Raw genomic sequence first — 21,154 nt, forward strand, 5'->3', positions numbered from 1 at the left:
TAACAAACTTTCCCCCTCTCCATCCTCGTAGAGCTGTCGCAGGGTGCAATGAGGTCGTCACGAAGCTCGAACGACCAAAATACTTCCATGACACCCTGCCAACCCTCCCTAGTGGTCTCCCCACATGTGCGGCTAGTCTTCCTTTACCTCGATCTTTGAGATAGCTATGGAAGGAAGAATATCATACGCAGCTGACTGGGCAGTCGACAGGAGACCAAATCCGATGTCGGGGTTCACTGCTCCAGGCCAATACTCCAGCGGATCAGACGGCGAGCGCAGTATCCTTTCTAGCAACCGCAGCTACAGCACCCTTACATGATGGCGTAAGTCTATGCTATCTGGTGCCAAGCTGTGAGCAGCTGCTCCTCGAAGACTGGTACACATTAGCAGCTCCCGTGCGTATGTACCTCAAACGATGCGTGGATGTTGACTAACTCAGACAGATGGCAGTTGGATTCGAAATGTTGACTGGTGATCAACTGTGGACACTGATAGCACGCCTAGCAAGGCAAAAGGAGAAAGAAGGATGAGAAACATATCATATTGAACTCTGGAGACATATGTCGAGGCAAGCAGAGTCACGTTCAAGGCATTTACCCCCTATAGAGATCGGCGATTTACTTATCCCGTACAGTCCTCAAGAGCAGGACAGTGCAACGAGTGTTCGCTCCAGCTTATCGCCAGCGCTAATAGGCCTTATTTTGAAGACCCTCTTCTGCACTGAGACTTTGAAAGACTTGGCCCTCGTGAGCCGTCCTCATTGAACAATCTTCAGCGAGAAGTCAACATGCGGCACACCTTGGTGGATACTGCTGGTACTTATCACGTCCACATCGTTGCAAACAAAGTCTGCGACGTTAGCCTCTGTCAAGCCACCGCTGACTTCAACCAGGAACTCTCTCCTCCCTTTCCACCTCTCCTTAAGGCTCTTCGCGGCTACCTTAACTCCTTCGCCTGTGAAGTTGTCAAGCATAACCACATCAGCACCAGCTGCTACAGCCTCGTCGGCTTCTGCCTCAGTCTGACACTCCACTTCTACTTTGATAGCGAAGCCTCCAGCAGCTTGTGCGGCCTTGACGGCACGGGTGATGCTACCGGCAGCTATAACATGGTTGTCTTTGAGCATAGTCATAGCGCTGAGGTCAATGCGGTGAGGATCACAACCACCCGCGAGCATACCATACTTTTCGACTAGGCGAAACCCTGGGGTGGTTTTACGGGTGCCGGCCAGGATATTGGAATAGCCTGCGTTGCGGACGAGGGAGAGCATGCGGGCGGACCTGGTGGCTATACCTGAGCACCTCGCGAGGGTATTGAGGGCTACTCGCTCTCCAAGGAGGAGCTTCCGGACCGGACCGCGGACTGTTGCACAGTGGGTGATCGGATCGAAGAAATGGCCTTCAACTATGTGCCATTCTACACTGACATCGTCGGCTTAGTTTCTGGTCTTCAAAAAGAACTTGATAAGAAACAAGAGCTGGGTGACATCAATGTTAGGAGGTCATACGTGCATTCCAGCTGCCTGAAGATCTCATCGAAGAAGGGCACCCCAGCTATCATGCCCGAACTCTTTCCCAACAGCTTCGCCTCAGCCACGGACTCCCCAACGACAAATCCGCCGTAATCGAAGCTGGGACAATCCTCTTCTAGCCATGCGGATACCATACGTTTATATGTCAGCGGCAGGAGGTGCGCTACGCTTCCATGGTTGGAGGCCATGGTCCATGGAGACAGTGGATCCTTCAGCTGGATGTCTCAGGTGCGGAGGAGTGGAAGGCTCCCCGGCTTTTCAAAGAGCTATAATGTTCTTAACGTTCTCTTTTTCAAGAGCTGTTTAGGAAAAAAAAAGCAAACCGAAAGCATTAATTGAGGGAAGGCGTCAACGAGGTCGTCCTTAACTCCGGCTATATTTCGGACTTAACCTCATCGAAGAATGTACTCATTAAGCAACCGTACATAATCGATCTAGTTTGCAATTTGAGGGAACTTTTCACTTTCTGGGACCCCAGGCCCTCACATAATCATAATTTTGTGCATGAATTCAAAGTATGTACGATCGTATGAGCCGATGCAACCCCTCAGTCCCCAATCCTCATGAACGAGTGTTGATGATAAGTAATCTTCCAGCTGTACGCCGTCGCTGTCATTCGCCTCATCAAGTTTCCCATAATTCAATTGGGAGTGCCAACCCCTAGGTCCTTCACAGCCCGTGCCTAAACCTCGACAACGCCTTTATCCTGTGCCTAGATTTCCAGAAATCGGACCTTCCGACTCTCGTTCGCCCTCACGCCAGTGCTCCCATGATTAGTGCCATTGCCTGAGGATCCAGGCCCTAGATCTCTCCTCCTCCGCCTATCGCCTCTCTTTTGCCTCGCCTCCCTCGCTTCTCTATTCTTCCACTCTGCAACCTGCTTCTTTCGCCGTTCAGCTCGAGCATTCGCTATTGCCGGCGTAGGTAGGAAGCCAACGCCGTTGATACCGTAGCCGTCATCGGTAGGATCACTAGGGTCGTGACCCGTGATTTCTTCGTCATGCCACCAAAGCGTTGGAGACAGAGGAGGAGGCGACCTCGACTTTTTCGCGGATGAGGGAGGTGTGGGCGAGGATACAGGGCGTAATCGAGGGGTTTCTGGAATCTCGAGAGGCGTTACTGAAGGTTTGTCCTGTATTCCAGATGGCGCCCACGTTGTAAAACGGCCATTGGAACTTGGTGGTGGGGTTATCGGAGCATTGTATGTCTGGTTTGGAAGGATGATATTTGGATTGAAGCCGCCCGAATGAAGGCCAGTCTTTGAGTGACTCATTTGAGATTCAACAGGTATACCAAAATCCAGTACTGAAATGGGACTATGTTCCTGCAGGTCCAGGTTTTGTAGGTGCCCAGCAACGGTTGCTCGAGGGCTGCCTTCGTTAGAGTAGCCCTGCTCGAGCAGAGGTCTCGTAGGTAAATTGGTAGTCCTAAGGCGTGAGGGAGCTGGAGCATCTCCAAGTAGTGAATCTTCGCCGCCTCGCTTCCGTTTTGGTGAAAGATATCTGGTCGGAGACACGTGGTTCTGCATTTTGTCTTGGGGATTTGGCGTGGCTGGGATAGAAATCTAGGAAATTTGAGGTCTTCGAAAGACTTTGGTCGGAGTACTCAAAGCCATATTTGCTTTCACTCTCCAAATCCTATTAGTATGTTTTTTGTAGGCGGTGAGGAGGCTGGTGAGTGAAGTGGTCGTCTTACTTGTGGAGATGTGAAACCGCTCGGGGCAAGGTTTCAGGGTCCATGCATTCACATGTCCACTGGCCTCAGCCCAAAACTCTTGTTTCCGTCTTACTTCTCACCCTCCTACTAACTTATTTCAAACAAATCCCAATCGTTATATGACTCTTATAGTGCTCAGTATCTATGTACTTGATTCAAGTACCTGAAATAAGGCAGCAATTCCAGTGTTCCACAACGGAGCCTAAAAGACTAATGTAACTTGTATGATTCGACTCCACCACAGGCTGTTTTTGGTAGGACTGCAAGTCTCATGAACGAACCTGTGACTCTTATCTGTAAAAGATGGATGTTTGCATGAGTCGATTTCCAGATATTCTGCTCGGATTGCTCAGTCTTAAATTGTATTGGGCTACTCCAAACTCTCTCTTTGCCAGACATCTAAGCAAAGCAGCGAGAAGACTTCGTCTAGCTTTCAATGATAAGTCCACACGACCCACACGTGGTCGGTGTATTACTTTGACTGTATTAGGTTCGATTCCTAGTGGCGCTGGTACAATGGTGTAACGGTTCACCGGCAGGATACGCCCTGAAGAGATTTGATCTGCTCCTGACGACAGTCGACGATCGATCAGATATTACGCAAGACACACCCAAAATCCTGTAGTCAGGACTCCTGGATGTACCTGCCGAAATCCGCCCCCACGTGTTTCGATATGGCTTCAGCAACGAGACTCACAGAGTGGGTCCACACGACCAATGACCACTTCTTTTTTCTGACCAGGCGAGACACCTTGATCGAATCTATAATGCTCACCCGAATGCTCGTATATTGGACCGGAATGTGAGATGATACATGCCACCCCATCTGCTCCCGGCCCAGCTGACTTCTGATAGCCAGTCCTTCGCAGTCATGGCAATCCGCCCTCAGAGTACTGCGGAGTCGAGCGACCCATGTCTGCTCCGACCGTGTTGTTCAATACTACAGATCCAGAGGCATCGATATTTGCTACAGTAGAGTGCAAATGCTTCGTCCAATCGTGGCGGAGATGGAATTGTTAGCTAAACTGCATCGTTACAAACGCGCGTAAATCATTGTTGCATCCTGACCAAAAATGCCATAACGTAAAGACGCGTATTTGCAAACACCAGCACACCTTGCTCTTCCCTGAAACCCACGGGCCAATCTCATCCGAAGATGGCCAACCCAACACCAAACACCCACCCAACCTGTCAGCCGACGGGCTCGCCATACAAACAGTTCAACTCATGCGCTGAGACGACCCGTGGGTCGGAAGCGAACAATATCTGGATCCTGTGGGCGGAAGATTGAGACGTAAGCAGAGAGGAAGCAACATGGGGAAGTGACCAGAGACATATACCAGACTCGGGGACCAGGGGGAGAGATCTCAGGGCACATAGTACGCTGGTACACACCCCAACAATGTTTACTCACTCAGAGAATCAAGATGCACCCTGAGATAGATCGAGTAGCTTAATGTTTTGATTGATGGATACAACTGTATATGGAGAAGGACTTTGATCCGTTTGATCTACACTTTGAGCTTTGCTTAAGCTAGCCGCCGAGGCTTTTGTCTGGGGCATGCAATGTTTCTTTGATTCCGGTCAACAGTCTTTTTTAGCGAACCCCTTGGTGTAATTTAGGTTGTATCCACTGTATCGACAAGAATAGGATCTCAGAAAGCAAAGGGAAAGGAAATCAACCACCTCCTGCCAATACTCCTCAGACTGCATGAAGTAAACAGCATGCAAGTCTGATCCCCCTGTGTGACGCGCTCCTCCTATTCGTCCATCTCGGCCTCCGTAGCCCTCGTGCCCAGATGCCAGCGGCTACCACCCTTATCGTCGCGCTCGTGCTCGATGGCGACCTTGCTGAGATGACCGATGATGTTCTCCATCTGGGTATCGCTGCGGCTACGGCTCTTGCGGCCGAGGTTATCGAGCCATTCGATCTGGTTCATCAGATAGTAGATGATGGCGATGACAATCTGGAAAAGCACAAAATGTCAGCAAGATGGTAGACTATGAACAACTGGTTGGAACTTACGGTAACACCGATAGAGTAAGCCCAGATGACAACGGCAGTCACAACGCTCGTGCGACCGTTCGGGTTGAGGTTGGCGCGGTCGCGAGGATCTGTGGCATAGCCGGCACCGGAGAGCCAACCAAAGACACAGAACAAAGTTGACAGAACATCGACACCGAAGATGGCGGCAACAAGTTGCCAAGATGGCCAGGTTTGACCGCCACGGGTAACGAAGATGAGCCAATTTTCGGTCAAGGAGACTTCTAGGAAGATGACCTCTTGAACGTTGGCAAAGTTCTCGATGATACCTCCGTTGGGGAGGAACATAGAGCCACGAATAACCCAAGTACCGAGTGCAAGCAGAGCTCCCATAGTGACACTAATAACCCAGATCTTTGGCAACTGCCATTCCACAGGGCGTGCTTCGAAATGAGCATTGTCGTAGGCCACAGCGATGGTTGCCAAATCGGCGAACAGAGCAAGAAAGACAATAAGTTCGACACCAATAGTCTCGTTAATGATGACCATTGAGGTGACCAAGTAGATTTCCAAATGGAAGCAGAGGGCGATACGGTATTGGATATAAGCTTTCATACGCTGGAAGATCTGTCGTGCAATCTTGATGGCGCTGACGATAGTGCTAAGACCGGGTGCAAGGAAGACGATATCGGCGGCGGCCTGAGCGGCTTCGGAAGCTCCCTCTACAGCAATACCACAATCAGACTTCTTGAGAGAAGGCGCGTCATTAACACCGTCACCTGTCATGGCAGTAAGATGTCCTCGCTGTTGGATCATTTCCACTACCTGGTACTTGTGCTCGGGGAAGACTTCGGCAAAACCATCGGCTCTCTCTACGAGGTCGTGTTGAGTTGTGCCGCTAAGTCCACCGTGGATCAGTCTGTCGGAGTTGTAGACTTTGGTACCTAGAGCCAACATCTTGCAGGTTTCCTTGGCGATAGCAATAGCATCACCTGTAAGCATTTTGACCTGAAGACCAAGGAATTGAGCCTCAGCGATGGTCTGAGCGGTATCTTCACGAGGAGGATCGAACATGGACAACATTCCGAGTAGCTCCCATGGCTCGTTGTCCTTCTTGACAGCAACACCTAGAGATCGGAAACCTCTACGAGCGAATTCCGCAGCCTTATTCTTGAACAGATCCGACGTCTCTTGAGTGCACTCTGAAAGGTTGAGAATAGCCTTTGGTGCACCCTTTGCTGCAACGTAACTGTGACCATCGCATGTACATTCGCAAGTGATACGCTTTGAGACAGGGTCAAAGGGAGTGTATTTCTGGGTCTTCCAGCCTTGCTCCAAAATTTCTCGTGCTTTGGGATAACGCTTGAGCGTAAGGATAGTAACCTTGTCGATAGGATCCAGTGACTTGATGTTGTGAGAGGATGCCAGGACTGCGACTGCCATCATCCAATTGACATCGACATCTTCTGCGACGTAAGGTTCACGGATGGACAGTTGGTTAGCTGTAAGGGTCCCGGTTTTGTCAGAGCAGAGGACATCGACACCCTAAAGTTTGGGGTCAGTATACTCGGATACGAGCACGCTCAAGGTGAACATACTGCCAACGATTCAATAGCGGTCAACTTCTGAACAATTGCCTTATCCTTAGCCAAGTACGCAGCACCAACAGCCAAAGTAGTAGTTGTCACAACGGGTAGACCGACAGGAACACCAACGACCAGTAGAATCAAAAGATAGTGGAGCAGGTTGTTGGAACCGACTTCAGGTGTAGCAATCCTGAGATGATGGAAGAAAGCACCAATCCAGGCGATCAAGATCCAGGCCACGACGATTACGAGGAGCGCAGTACCAATGGAGTTCATTATAGCCTTGAAATGGCCCTGATCTTTGGCACCCTGAACCAATGAAGCAGTTCGGCCGACGAAAGAGGTCCTGGCAGGTGCAGTCACCACAGCGAAGGCCTTTCCACGCTTGCAACCAGTGGTGTAGTATGCGGTATCACCCATGAATTTGTCGACGGCTAAGGATTCCCCAGTGATAGCAGACTGATCGGCGGCAATCAAGGAATGGCCATGATGTTTCTCCTCCTCTTCGTCATCCTCTGCCCCTTCCTTCTTCTCGGAAGGTTCGTTGAGTTCTTGACGCATCAGCTCTTTGTATTCCTCGAAGGCCTCTGGGGCGTCGTAGTTGCAGATCAACCGGGCGTCAGCTGGGATGACCTGGCCTTCTTCGATGATGATCTGGTCAATTGTAAGATAATGCGCATGTATCATCAGACGCCAGAACATACGATATCTCCGGGAACAAGTTCACGAGCCTTGATGTCCTCTTCTTTACCATCACGAATGACTGTGGCTCTCATAGCAATGTCACCCTTGAGAGATGCAACGACATCGGCAGCCTGCTTTTCTTGATACCAACCGACAGTAGCGTTGAGGAGTAGAATGGCAATGATGACACCCAAATCGATCCATTCACGTAGACCTGCAGCGACGAGGACAGCGATTTCCATGACTGTGTTTCACTTTAGCCATGATCGCCATCAAGATTGCAACAGGGACTTACCATAAAGGATGGGACCCGTGAAGTATGACAGGAACTGGGTTTGTTAGTTGCTGATATCATTTTATTATTGCTCATGTTTTCGCGTCGTACCTTGAGGAACAAGTTTTCTTTCTCAGTCGTCTTTCAAAGGTCAGTCAGCATCAACCGCGTCGCAGAGCGCACTGATCAAGTACTGACCAACTCGTTGAATCCGGTCTTCTTGCGACGGTTCTCAACCTCAGTGTTCGAGATACCCTGCTTGATATCGGCCTCGAGCCACTGCGATTCGCGTTAGCAAAGGGTGATGTTGATGGCCTATCGACGTCTAACTCACATCGTCAGGGATCTCTAAGGAGCCATCTCCTTTCTCGGCTTTGGGACCGCGAGACCAAAACTTCCACCAAGGCTTCTTTGCATCGCCGCCTTCCATCGACACGACCGACTTTCTTCGGGGACCTTCATAGTAAGAAGAGATGTAAGCGACTAGATTAGCATATTCCTCGCCGTTTTCCAGGTCTGGTTTGGCGTAGATGGAACCCTTGTGTTCAGCGCCGGATTGTTTGCGACCACCTTCAGCTTCGTTGTCGAATTTTGGCTCATCGAAACGGAGGTGGTTTTCCGTCGAATTATCCGTACCGTTCTCGTCGGGAGGAGCCATTGCAGCGTCTAGGGTTGTTGTTAGATACTGCAATAACAAGATGTTTGGTGGTGATAGCACCGAGGTGGTGTTGAGGAGGGAAAAGAAGAAGGAGAAGGAGAAGAAAAAGCAAAGAAGGCAAAGGGAGTGGAGAGGTGATGTAGGAAGATTGAGGCGAGATGGGCAAGAGCTCTTATAGTTTACTGTCTCACAATCAGCTAGCTTGAGCAACGACGCTTCCTGATTCGCCAATTCACCCCCTCTCAGTTGAGTTTTTTAAAACCGTTAAATTGGCGCGAAAAATCATCCAACGAAATAATCCCTCACTGCTGGCTGCATTCTCTACCCTATTCTCAAGCACAACAATGGTCGGGATTGGGCGGGAATTCGGTCTCACAGGGGTATAGATTACGGCTAATGTTTCCAACTCAACCTCAGATACAGCCCAATCTTACACACGCTTTTGAACCTCCACAGCTGTTGGTGGGAGGGTGGTTGGCAAAAATTTCATCATTTTTTTTCCGTTGGCAACAGACAATTGTATGTGGAACTTCATGCATGGCCGGAGAGTCAGGCTTACGGCGAAGAGAGGGAATGAATGATTGATCCATCGCCGTGGATAAAGTAGATGATTACTGTGTTTACCGGATGCATGGGCTCGCTCGCTTGCTTGCTTGCTTTGCTTGCTTATTTGTTTGTTTGTTTGTAATGTAAAATATTAATATCGTCACCGGCTGCGCGGGGTAACATTGCGCTCGAGAAGGCCCGCGAGACCAGACCACCACGAGAAACGTCGTCCAATCTGATCACTGATTCGAGCGAACGTCATACCCATACACTTCAATGAATCAGTATGTAAATTCTCTACCTAACAGAAAGGGACAGCACACTTGCCTTTTTCTTTTTTTCCCCCCGAAGCTCCGCTTCTTGTTCCCCTTTAGATGAAATAATGCTGAGAATTCCCTCAATGGCCTCAATTGCTCTACAGCTGACCATCGCCACTCAAGAATTTGCCTCAATAATAATTCGTAGTTTGAGCCCATTTGCAAAGTCGTCAGATGTCTGCCATCTGCCATCTGATAATTCTCATAGAATTGCATGCATGTGCAACAGACCCTCTTGCGTTGGAGAGAAAAACAAGCTTCGATCGGCTCCCACCTTAGCCTTGTTACGGTACGGGTAAAAACAGCACGGACAGGGATGTGGCAGATACACGCCTCGTTCGCTGATAACGTGATAAGGCCCGCTGCTCAAAGGTGATTAAAAAGCGCCGAGCTCAGGCCGCGAAGTGATCATCCTAAGGTCGAGTACATGCAGCATTCCTGCTGCTTCAATAGGCAGTTGCAGCCTGCCTGTGAGTGGTTCAACTGACGGGTCTGACAGTTCACGAGGTCACTGAGTGATTTATGGAGCCACCAGGAGCTTCTTTGCCCTCTACTACAGTACCCTTGATCCATAATCACCGTCTGTGGCGTCGGTGACTCTTGTGCAGAATCAGCTTTGAAAGCCGCATGCATTACTACTCAATGTACATTGACTGATACGACTAATCCTAGAGGAAGCAAGCATATACGTCGCAGGCCTCGAAAACCCCTCAAATAAATCCGGCAGCAAGTGCGACAATGCTCACCAGGACCCAGCTTGCCGACAGGGCCCCTGCACCACCTGCGAATGCTATGGGAGTCGATCCTGAGCCCATCCCCGTCGTTATGTTGCTCAATGTGCTAGCTCTTGCAGTATCATTTGCTGACGTCGAGTTGATGGCCGGACAGGATGTGAAGTTCTGGTTGCCCAAAAAGACCCCAACAGTCTGCGCATCGGTCATATGTAGCATGTGGAGAATGGCTGTTGCTGTCGACACGCTCGTTGCGCAAAAATTGATGGTGAAGTTGAAAGCAGTAGCTGCGCCATTGCAGGTGGGGGTCGCAGTCGTACCATCGTAGTCCGCGTAAAAGCTGACGTTGTATGTGGGAATTGACAATGGTGCTAGGGTATGGATCTCTTCGTACGGACCAACCGCAGGCTTGTCATAGACCGTGATGGTTTCGACGACATGGGCGCCGCTCGCCTCGTACGTTCTCGCAGTCCCAACCTTGTTGTCGGTACCATTTAAAGAGACTGTCTCATCGGGATTGCCCGACCAAGTCAGGTTCTTATAAGATCCAATGATTGAGAGAACCTGTGAGTATGTATATGGGACCGTGTACAGGACAGTGTCTGAGCCGGCAAAGTAGCCATCGATGCAGCCATCGGGAAGTCGGCCTGTTTGGTTGAAGATGGAGAACGGCGAGGAATCCTGTGCTGCTGTGCCCAGGACTGCAAGGGCAAGAGAGAGAATTGACTGAGTCTTCATTGTCAGAGGAGCAAAGCGAGTAGGAGGGAGATGAGGTCCGTATCGAACGGAGCGAAAGAGCAGGAATCAGCTTCTACTCACAGCAGCTCTCGACTGCAGCGTGATGTGATGGCGCACCTCCACCATAAACTTGACTCATAACCTCCGGGCGTAGAGCGGCGTAGAGCGGAATATCGGCAATTGCTAAGATTAGCGTTCAGCCTCAGGCGTAAGGTCCATGTTGAAGACTCACGGCAATAAAGATGGAAATGGGCAGTGCGCTTCGAATTGCTAATTAGCAGCAAAGAACAAGCTTCCAGGGAAAACGCGCATTTTTCGATAGCTGGAAGGGTCTAGTCTTCTCTGGATTCTCGAAGCTTTTCAACCGTAGGACAGCTGGGTAAAGAGTATGGAGGATTGGCATGAGCGCAAGCGCGCCTCTCAGACTCTCAAAGCTGACAGTGGTAGTACTGGTACGTAGATGAAAGGCAATGAAAGTTTTTGAGACAAAATCCACTCAGATGCCGCTCCTTTGGCTCTGTCTTCAGTGAGTGAGTGGGAGATCTCGCTAGTGCCCGTTTTTTTTTATTCTTTGCGGGGTCGCCAGTCGGCAGTGCTTGTCTTCAAGTATCAATCCATTCGAGGCCAGCAAATTTGTTTTGGTCCAACATCAGCTGCCACTTCCCCAAGATTCGAAAACGAGTACAAAGGCGGGGCCCCCCAAGTTACTAAGTGGCAGACGGTTCGTCACAGGCATCAGGATGCGGAAAGCCTTGAATCTCGCTCTTACTGGCGTTGCGTGGTTCTCTAGACTCGCTCTGTCTCAGAGTCCATCGGCATTTCCAATCGTTGATCTTGGCTACGAGCTGCACCAAGCTTCGACTTTCAATGTTCGTCCATATCCTCAACCCTACCGTCAGCATTGGCTAATGTATACAGTCTACGGGGGCCTTCTACAATTTCTCGAACATAAGGTATGCTCAGCCTCCCGTAGGCGACCTGCGATTCCGCGCCCCAGTCCCTCCTCATGGCAGAAATACCACAGTGGATAATGGCAGCGTGGGAAGGATATGTCCGCAGGCAAATCCTGCTTGGGAGCTGATTGCTGCCGTGTTTGACCCCGATTACCTAGAGGGAAAGCCTTTCAATCTATCAGCAACCGTGGCAGGCCTAGCGAATCAATCCGGTTCCCTTCCCTCTCTGGACCCTCGGACGACGGAAGACTGTCTCTTTCTAGATGTTGTCGTACCTCAAAACATCTTGAAATCGGCTTCCAACAGCATGAACCTCACGTCCGGCGCCCCGGTCCTGGTGTGGATTTACGGTGGGGGATACACTGCAGGGGATAAGAGCGCACGCAGCCCCGCAGGCTTGATCCAGGCGAGCCAAGTCAATGATACTCAAGGAATAATCTTCGTCTCTTTGAATTATCGTCTGGGGGCTCTTGGATGGCTCGCAGGTCCCACTCTCCAAAGCGATGGGACAGCTAACGCTGGCTTGTACGACCAACGTCTTGCTCTTCAATGGGTCCAAGACAATATTCATATATTCGGCGGTGACCCAAACCGAGTCACCGTGATTGGCGAGTCTGCCGGAGGTGGATCTATCATGCACCAAATTACCGCTTTCGGCGGGCTTAAGGGTCCTGCACCATTCCAACGTGCTGTCCTGCAGAGCGCCGCCTTCCAAAATATCGTATCTAATCTTCAGCAGGAGACCACATTCGATGCTTTCCTCTCGTTGCTTAATGTTAGTACGATTGAAGAAGCTAGGCAACTTCCGTCAAGCGCCTTGATCAAGGCCAACATCATTCAGGTGGCGAACTCTTCGTACGGAGATTATTCGTTTGGGCCTGTGGTAGATGGCTTGTTCGCCCCAGCGATCCCAGGGAAATTGCTTCTTCAGGGCTCCTACGACCACAGCCTCACTCTCATGCTGGGGCACAACGCTGATGAGGGTCTTCTGTTTACGAATCCTGCGATAGGGAACGATACCACCCTCAATACTTATCTCTTGAGCGCTTTTCCTACCATCAACCCCAGCGTTGCGGATTATATTGAGAACGTGCTTTATCCACCCATCATGCCTGGCACCCTGGGAACTACTGGTTATTCCGACGAGACCGGTCGAGTCGATTTGTTAATCTCAGAGTCTACTTTCACGTAAGTGAGCAGATCTGATTTGGAGACGCTCAAGGCTAATTAATCAAGTTGCAATACTTTCTATCTTGACAAAGCCTTCGGCAATCAGACATACGCATATCAGTTTAGCGTGCCTCCCGCCCTTCATGGGCAAGATCTCGCTTATACATTCTTTAACGGTCCCAGCAGCTCTGTGGTCAGCGACCCTATCGCTGTAGCGCTTCAAGAGTACATCACCAGCTTTGCTATCAATGGAGGCCAGCCAAGTGGACCCTTGCTTCCAATGTTCCCTATCTATAGCAATGCGAGTGACATTATCGATGTGAATGCCACAAGTATTACCGAGATCATGGATCCCATTGCTAACTCTCGTTGCGACTGGTGGCAGAAAGAGTTATACGTATGAGCATCTGTGCGGGTACTAGTCCATCAGAAGTACTGTTGTGGATGGCTGGATGTATGCAATAACTTGTGGACAAGCTGTATCCCGTATATATATCGACTTACCGGACCATACATAGAATTCCAAACTGTATCGAGACTGCTCATAGTGCCGCCATTGCCCAAGCGCACTTCACTTCAACTTCGCTGAGGTCGGCGTTTGCCGAGACACTAAAACTAGTGTACTTTGCTGCGAGTCGCACCTTCTCCATCAATCTATGGATAGTGAACATCAGTACTATTTCGGAGCAGCAATGGATCCATTTTCCTTAGCTGTAGGGCTCTCGGGTTTGGTGGCATTGACAGCTCAGACATTGAAGTTGACCCAGCAATATCTTCATGGGGTGAAGCACGCCAGCGAGGCTGCCGATGCACTTGGAGCTGAACTTCAGCTTCTCCACGACACCCTCTGCCGTCTTGATGGATTTCTCCGTAGCGACGGTGCCCAGAGGCAGTCGTTCGATGAAGCCTCGGTGCTAGTATCCAGCACAGGTGCCTGCAGGACTAAGCTGGAAGTACTGCATAAGAAGTTAGATGGTGCTGCAAAGAGTCGCTTGAACCGAGCCTTGTGGCCTCTGAACGAAAAGGAACACCGCCAGTCAGTGCAAGAGTTAAGGGCGGTTGCTCAATGTATTCACTTTGCCATGACAATCGATGAATGGTGAGGCTCTGGTGGTCTTCAGGACACCCAAGCTCGATCAATGTCTGACTATACAGTGCGCTACTTTCAAAAACATCCGAGGATGTCATTGAAGTCTTACGAAAGCACTTGGAGACTTTCCAAATCTTGACGGATATTAGCCATAGCACAGCATCGCTCGAGCTTTCGGTCAAAGGTAATCTGCCACAGTTCGACGGTGGTTTTCCCCGAAGTGAAGACATTGTTTCGGGCCCGTGCATCTCTTCAACGCTTGTCTTTTGACTGTGGCTCTTTCATACTGCGGCTGTTCCAGTTCCTCATCATCCTGGACATGCTTAAAACTGACAAAGGAGCGACGCAGAGCAGAGCCAGATATTGCAAAATGATCGCAAATCCCAGGAACGCGAAAAGATCCTGAACTGGATTTCGAATTTTGAGAACGAGAGCAAACACAACGCCATTCGCATGCCACGGGTAGCAGAGACAGGTGAGTGGCTGACGAATACCGAAGAATTCACGACCTGGCGCAAGGGTGTGGAATTGCCAAGCGTATTATGGTGCCATGGCATCCAAGGTTCTGGAAAATCCGTCATGACGTTTGTTCAAGTCCGTTGTAATTCTGTCTGCAGGAGCTGACGTAGCATAGCTCTCTAGTCATCGATCGATTAAGGGATGAATACGTTGGCCAGAAAGTTGCCATAGGCTTCGTATACTTCGACTATCAAGACCAGAGAAGCCAATCGCCTGAGAATGTGGTCGCAAGCCTTCTGAGACAGGTCGCTTCTCAAAAGCCCGTACTTCCCACATCGCTACTAGAGCTTTACACGAAGTTCGGGGAGCAAAACCGAAGGCCTCAAATACAAGATTTCGAGCTCACACTGTTGCATGTATGTCAAAACTTCGATCAAGTTTTCATTGCCATTGACGCTCTCGACGAATGTGATGAGGGACAAAGTCGGAAACATTTCCTTCTTTTCCTGGCTACATTACAACAAACCCCGAGTATCCGGCTGTTCGTTACTAGTCGCCCTTATCCGGAAGAAATCCGAAAAGCCTTCGGCTCAGCCCCCCAAGTTACTGTCGAGGCCAGCGATGCAGATTTGAGGAAGTATTTGCGGAGGAGGATAGAGGACAGCGATAGCGCAGATATTATTGACGAGGGTTTCAAACAACATCTCGTCGAGACAATCGCAAAAGGTGCACAAAAGATGTATGCCAACCAATTCCCCGAAGTAGCCGTATTCACTGCAACGTAACATCTCACTTTTGGTCTAGGTTCCTGCTACCCACCTTGCAGATTCAAACCATTGTCAATGAGCCCACTACTGGAGAGATGGAAGACGCACTTGAAGCCATGCCGCACGACCTGCATCAGGCTTTCTACCAGACACTCGCAAGAGTACAAAGGCAGCCAGACGGCCGAAAGCGACTGGGCATGAACATTTTACTGTGGGTATCTCACGCCCAGGGTTCGTTGACTGTAACAGAATTGAGTGAAGCAATGGCTGTCAAGCCTGGAAATACCTCCTTGAATCCAAGACGTCGGCCCTCACAAAATAGAATTATAGGGTGTTGCTTGGGCTTAGTGACGGTTGATCGGGAGAGCTCCAGTGTCCGTCTGGTACATTATGCCTTGCAAGAGTTCTTTCGGGATCATCGAGAAGAGATTTTTCCCTCGGGAGAAGACGAAATTGCGGAAATATGCATCACATATCTTTGTTTCGACGACTTTGTCCGTGGTAGTTGTGAGTCCGAAGCTGCAATCGAGCGTCTAATACAAAATTCTCCCCTCCTCCGCTATTCTTCGAGCTACTGGGGTCATCATGTACGATTTTCACACTGCGACCGAATCTACGGACTGGCACTCAGATTGCTTCATTCTCAGCCCCGCCGAGCTCTCTCCACACAAATCCAACGTTATTCGCAGGGATATCGTGCGGAATATTGGGAACCAGACGAAGTGAACAGTCACAATGCTTTCCACTGGGCTTGTAGCCACGGGCTGCAAACCGCAGTGTGCAATATACTAGACTCGGAAGACATTGATATTGATGCCGCAACCTACATGGGTACTACCGCACTGATCCGAGCTGCCTCTTCTGGCCACCTGGACCTAGTAAAATTACTTATGAGTCGAGGGGCAGACCCTACGAAGGCGAACTGGTACGGAACAGTGCTTCACTGTGCTGCCGAAGCAGGGCAGTGCGAAAGCATCAGCTTTCTATTGGATAGTGGCATGAACATCGACTTGAGAGATACTTTCGGACGCACTCCCTTGCATTGCGCGTCAGACCAAAGACATGTATTGGCCATGGAATTACTCCTGGACATGGGCGCAGACCCAAACGCACGGGACAAGGCAGGGAATACGTTGATTCACGATACTGCCCAAACAGGAGATGAACGACTAATGCGACGACTGTTGGAAGATGTACGGGTTGACATCTCAGCAACGACAGTTAGAGACGCAACGGTCCTCCACTGCGCTGCCCGCGGAGGTCATGCCAACATCGTTCGCATGCTCCTTGATGTGGGTGCTAGAATAGATGCGAGAGGTCATGGCGGCTGCACTGCGCTACACCTAGCGGCAGGATGGGGAAGAGAAGACGTCGTACGGTTGCTAGTGGAAGCAGGAGCAGACGTGAATGCTAAGACTGACGACAAGGCTACTGCCAGGTACTTCGCCGCCGCTGCCAATCATGAAGGTATTCAGCAGCTACTTCTGGAGCATGGGGCCGAGAAAGGAGTATTCCATTACCTAGACGGTAGTGCTCAGTCAGTAGGAGACGCTGATGATTCCTGTCACCATGAAAATCTTTCTCTGGTAGATGTGGGGGGGTTAGTTGTAAGAAAGATATGCCCCACCACCTCTTCTTAATTGTCTGCAGCCGCGGTAGGAATTTCCGCCTACGAGACTTCCATACTTCTCAGGCTCGTACATAGTAAGTCGGCACTCTGCCTGACTATCTTGGAGTAAACAGGTGAGTGGGACTCTGCTGAACACAAGTAGGGCAAGCCTGCTGTCGCTTGGACGGATCAAAGACAGTCAGACGAAGGGGAGTCGCATGGGCCAGCGTACTTGCATAGGAAGGAATGAAGAAGACGTCCTTGCAAGGTAAATAGTATGCAGAAAGGGTAAGAGACAAATCTGAGAGCACAAGTTATGGTTGACGCCCGCTTAAATATACCATTCTGAAGAAGAGGTAAATGTGGAAATGCTCGAATCGTTTAGCAGAAATCAGTACGAAACAGCAGAAAACGGCAATGAGAAGTCCTCCGGAACCATCCCAATGGGTAATAAACCTTGCTTGTGGCCCATCATCGACTTTCTCGAACCTTTTAAACTGTCCCAAACCAAGGCCCATAGCGCACCATAGATCCAAAGCCTTGCCATATATATGCTTTCAGTGCTTTCCAACAATGTCTTTCGCCATTTCCTGCTCCCAATTCTGCCCATCCCTCGGCGTCACGTTGATGCTCCTCACGTTGTCCCTTGCAAGGCACCTGTAATTGATATTATAACCCTCTGGATAGCTCCTCGGTACGGTCAATGGCGAGATGCCACAACATTTACAGAACATGTGTTGTGCAGTTCCTGTTCCGAACTTGTAAACCTCTAGATTCTCTTCGCCTTGGAGCGATTTCAGCGCAGACTTCTCGATGACGAAGCCCAGGAAGCCTGGAACAGCAGGGTGAGGACTTTATCGACGATGCTTCCCTGGCATCTTGCCGAGACGGGGTTTTACCTTTCATGGAGCAGATGCTGCAATTGCACTCGCTGAGCTCGATGTCTGGCGAGTGGAGGACTTCGAGGTTCACTTTCTTGCAATGACAGCTGCCTTTGTGCAGCACTTCTGTATTCATGATTGCGCACACGGTCAATTGCCACTCCATGTAATACAGCTATGTCTCTTTCTGGTGGAATGTTCCAGTTGTGTTCTATCAACACTACTGAAGACATGGGGGTTTTGATGTCTGCCGCCTAAAATGCGGGACTGGTTTTAGCGTTCGAACAAGCAGCGCTCTACCTTAGTCATCTAGTTGGAGATTACAGGAGTCTGGCGATCCCACTGGCTTCCCTCTACAGCATCAAGCAGAAATCCAGCAACGCTCTTCCTGCTAATAAACCACCCCACTCCTTTCCCCTCATTCCCAAATTCCTTCACCTCCTTCTTCTCCCCATTGTCCAATCCCGTCGCCCTTACATCGACCCATTTGAAGTCCACGTCTTTTTCAGCCTCTGCTTCCAATAACTTCTGCACCTCATAATGATCATCGAACGTAACCTTCAGATTCGAATGATCGACGATCCAATTAAATAACCAGCCGCCGTTCGCCCGGCTACTCCCAACTCCATTCGTTCCTAAGACGACCATTTTCTTCACGCCGTGCTCTTTCATCACGGCCAGGGTGTTGCGTACGGATTCTGCCATGAGGTTTGAAGGCGATGTTGTTTTGGCCCAGGGGTTATCGCTCGTCCGACCGGTATTCAATGTGGATATGACCACTCTAATGGGATCCGATCTCGGAGCACTGGCAAAAGAGTTGGAAATGTCGGCCTGATTGAGTGGTGTGCCGGTAATGATTGAGACGTTTGGTTGAGAAGGAAGCGCGTCTGGGCGGCGGACGAGAGCTGTAACAGTGTGGTTTCGGGAAAGGGCTTCGGCGAGGGTGAGAGAACCGGTGCGGCCGCTGCCGCCGAGGAGGAAGATGCGCATATTGGCAAGTAAGTACCCTTTTCAGCTTTCGACTGTTGTCCTGGAAATGTTATTTAAGGATATCAAAGTCAATACTTGGCATTTCCTAGGTGAAGCCAGTCAATCAGGTGTAATTGCATGCATGCACTCGAAGACTTTTACTCTCAAAAATTTGAGAAATACCATGGCATATATCAGCATCTCTTTGTCTTCGTCTTGCTCTAAGTCTTGGCTCTGAGGAAATGTTGACCAATGCCAGCGGATGCGGGTTACCGGACGGATCTCCGGCAGCTGGAAGGACCCGAGATGCCGGCTGCCGGCTTTGTAAGCAAATCTTGGCATGCATCTGCCGATATCCTTTCTTCCCTTTCTTCCTTGCGTTCTTCCGGCCAAGAGTAGCAAAGCAAACCGAATGACTCACATCTATCCTCAAACCCCGAATTATGATTCTACTAAGATATATCATGACGCGTTTCTGAATACTCCGGTCTTGCTCATAATGCTACCGCCATTCCACCAAGCAAGAGCCCTGCTAGCACTACCGCTCCACATGCTGTAACGACCCCAGACCCGCCAGTGAAAGGCGCTGGACTTCCCATGAAGGTGCCATTATGTATTGTGGTACTATTGTGTATCATGGTACCGTTACCCGTTGGCGTCGCAGTCCTGCTGACACTCGCAGCGGTGGGCGAAGTGGTAGAATTGATGTGCTTGTATCTCCCACCCTGGGAGCACAGACTCAATGCAAATGCGTTGGTGACTGTCATTGCCACTGTCAGCAAAATTTTGCAGAATCAAATGATACCAAACGCAAAAAAGGAATCCGGTCACCATTTTGTTCGGCAGCAGTGCAATTCTCAATTTCGCACTTATTAAACACTGCAGCATATGTGTGGTTGGTTGCCGTGCAGGTGCTTTGGTTGAAGGCTTGGAGCGTACAGTGTTGCTTGAAATTGTCAGCCATGAATTTGAAGGCTCCTGGTGAGGAGCCACATAGGAAAATCCGGCTTACAGCGCAATGAGATAGAATGGTGGAAACGTTCTGGTGCGCTTGGACCAGCGAGAGGGATACACCGGCCAGGAATACGGAGATAAGTAGATGCAATATCATTATCTTGGACGGTCTGCAATGATGATGGTGGTGCGCTGATATTGGGTAGATTTCGGAGTAGGAGTCTCGGAACGGCTCCAGCAGCAAAAGTGGCGAGGGTTGTGAGTTCATGCGATGTCGAATGAGATAAATAACTCGTTCATGTTAAGCTTTTTCGTAACAATGCATGATCTCAGTTTTCCATGCATGTTCGCATACATGAATATGCTACCGTAGTGTTTTGGTATGAGCGCTTAAGAGCAAAGCGACTTTTGGCCGCACGGAACAGACCCGAGAAACGCCAGAGAAGAGATGAACGAATGACCATGGCTATGACTTTGCCACACATTGGCCACACAAGAAAGACCAAGGTGTTCGAGTGGCAGACGAGATAGGGGGTTTTGATCTTGCCGAAAACCAATTCCAAAGACTGCCCCAAGGCAACATCTGGGCAGCTTCTGCGTGATAATAAATCTACCGTCATCAGTAATAGACACTAGAAAGGATGACTGGGTATAGCGCGGTCACTGTGGTGAAAAAGCATTGTTTTCAGTAGTAGATTGCGGTTTTTGTACAAGCATAAATCAACACCTGGATATCATATCGCGTCCCCTGTAAAATTATCTGAACGCCTTTCCGATACGTGCGCAGTCGTGCATAGTCTCAGGCGTCCTCACCAGTAGGACATTTCATTTCGACCCTTCGATCCCCTCCTCTGCCCCACTGCTAGGTGTCAGTCTTCCCTCGCCATTTGGACTACTCTCTCTTGCATCCTCCTCGACTGTCCCAGTCTCTTGTCCTCCCAGCTCTAGATCCTGGCCCTCACCATCTTGAGGTACGGTTGAATATCCCTTTGCTCTCCTCCTCCGATCAAGCATACGCTTGTGATACAGCGTGCACAGTCCTAGGGCCAAGAGTGATCCGACAACGTTGGCTGCAATGTCGAGAGGATCGAATTGCCGGCCATTGGGAAGCAGGCCTTGCAGCGCTTCGGAACCGAGGCCAAGTCCAAATGTAACGACAAGGAGAGTGAAGTTGAGAACCCTGCGCCTAGTCGTATCGAGGATCCAGTAGAAGGCGGTGGTCAGGAGGAAGAAGGTGAGGAAATGGAGGACTTTGTCATTGACTTGAGGAATCTGGGTGGAACCGAGACCTAAATATGCAGCACCGAGGAGGACAAGGACGAATGCGCCTGCATTGGAGTGTCAGGCGCATAGAACTGGACGCGGCTTGGGAGTAGTTGACTCACATGCAAAGTTTATTCGGACTCGCATGGTAATAGTAGAGCAGGGCCAGCAAGCTAAGGCTTACCAACAGGGACTTGACATGGACAGTGAATGTGTTGAACGATTGTTTTACCCAGCTCAATCAAAAGGAGTGAGAGAAGTTGAGAGGTTGATA

General features: G+C 49.9%; 7 protein-coding genes across 7 annotated transcripts; 1 reads left to right on the plus strand and 6 right to left on the minus strand.

Annotated features, from left to right (window-relative positions):
- Positions 1-757: 757 nt before the first annotated feature.
- On the minus strand, positions 758-1,719 carry HO133_005082 (uncharacterized protein; the record flags this gene model as incomplete). Its single annotated transcript, XM_037295994.1, has 2 exons — positions 758-1,421; positions 1,508-1,719. 2 exons carry the CDS (start codon positions 1,717-1,719, stop codon positions 758-760), a joined length of 876 nt encoding a protein of 291 aa, XP_037148692.1.
- A 524-nt stretch (positions 1,720-2,243) lies between these two features.
- On the minus strand, positions 2,244-3,059 carry HO133_005083 (uncharacterized protein; the record flags this gene model as incomplete). The annotated part of the gene is made up of 1 exon (XM_037295995.1): positions 2,244-3,059. The coding sequence occupies one exon, from the start codon at positions 3,057-3,059 to the stop codon at positions 2,244-2,246; it is 816 nt and encodes a 271-aa protein (XP_037148693.1).
- Positions 3,060-5,007: 1,948 nt separating this feature from the next.
- On the minus strand, positions 5,008-8,433 carry HO133_005084 (uncharacterized protein; the record flags this gene model as incomplete). Its single annotated transcript, XM_037295996.1, has 8 exons — positions 5,008-5,214; positions 5,274-6,776; positions 6,830-7,471; positions 7,522-7,745; positions 7,797-7,830; positions 7,887-7,916; positions 7,974-8,054; positions 8,110-8,433. 8 exons carry the CDS (start codon positions 8,431-8,433, stop codon positions 5,008-5,010), a joined length of 3,045 nt encoding a protein of 1,014 aa, XP_037148694.1.
- A 1,525-nt stretch (positions 8,434-9,958) lies between these two features.
- On the minus strand, positions 9,959-10,765 carry HO133_005085 (uncharacterized protein; the record flags this gene model as incomplete). Its single annotated transcript, XM_037295997.1, has 2 exons — positions 9,959-9,964; positions 10,043-10,765. The coding sequence occupies 2 exons, from the start codon at positions 10,763-10,765 to the stop codon at positions 9,959-9,961; spliced, it is 729 nt and encodes a 242-aa protein (XP_037148695.1).
- Positions 10,766-11,505: 740 nt separating this feature from the next.
- HO133_005086 (uncharacterized protein) lies at positions 11,506-17,063 on the plus strand (the record flags this gene model as incomplete). Its single annotated transcript, XM_037295998.1, has 11 exons — positions 11,506-11,634; positions 11,684-11,718; positions 11,812-12,493; positions 12,560-12,906; positions 12,955-13,285; positions 13,638-13,987; positions 14,317-14,562; positions 14,613-15,218; positions 15,242-16,804; positions 16,881-16,908; positions 16,977-17,063. The coding sequence occupies 11 exons, from the start codon at positions 11,506-11,508 to the stop codon at positions 17,061-17,063; spliced, it is 4,404 nt and encodes a 1,467-aa protein (XP_037148696.1).
- Positions 17,064-17,370: 307 nt separating this feature from the next.
- On the minus strand, positions 17,371-18,684 carry HO133_005087 (uncharacterized protein; the record flags this gene model as incomplete). Its single annotated transcript, XM_037295999.1, has 3 exons — positions 17,371-17,645; positions 17,713-17,869; positions 18,019-18,684. 3 exons carry the CDS (start codon positions 18,682-18,684, stop codon positions 17,371-17,373), a joined length of 1,098 nt encoding a protein of 365 aa, XP_037148697.1.
- Positions 18,685-20,442: 1,758 nt separating this feature from the next.
- On the minus strand, positions 20,443-21,027 carry HO133_005088 (uncharacterized protein; the record flags this gene model as incomplete). The annotated part of the gene is made up of 2 exons (XM_037296000.1): positions 20,443-20,945; positions 21,003-21,027. The coding sequence occupies 2 exons, from the start codon at positions 21,025-21,027 to the stop codon at positions 20,443-20,445; spliced, it is 528 nt and encodes a 175-aa protein (XP_037148698.1).
- Positions 21,028-21,154: the final 127 nt, after the last annotated feature.

The sequence above is a fragment of the Letharia lupina genome (assembly GCF_014066315.1).
Source record: "Letharia lupina isolate WasteWater1 chromosome Unknown contig_20, whole genome shotgun sequence".
Classification (NCBI taxonomy): Eukaryota; Fungi; Ascomycota; class Lecanoromycetes; order Lecanorales; family Parmeliaceae; genus Letharia; species Letharia lupina.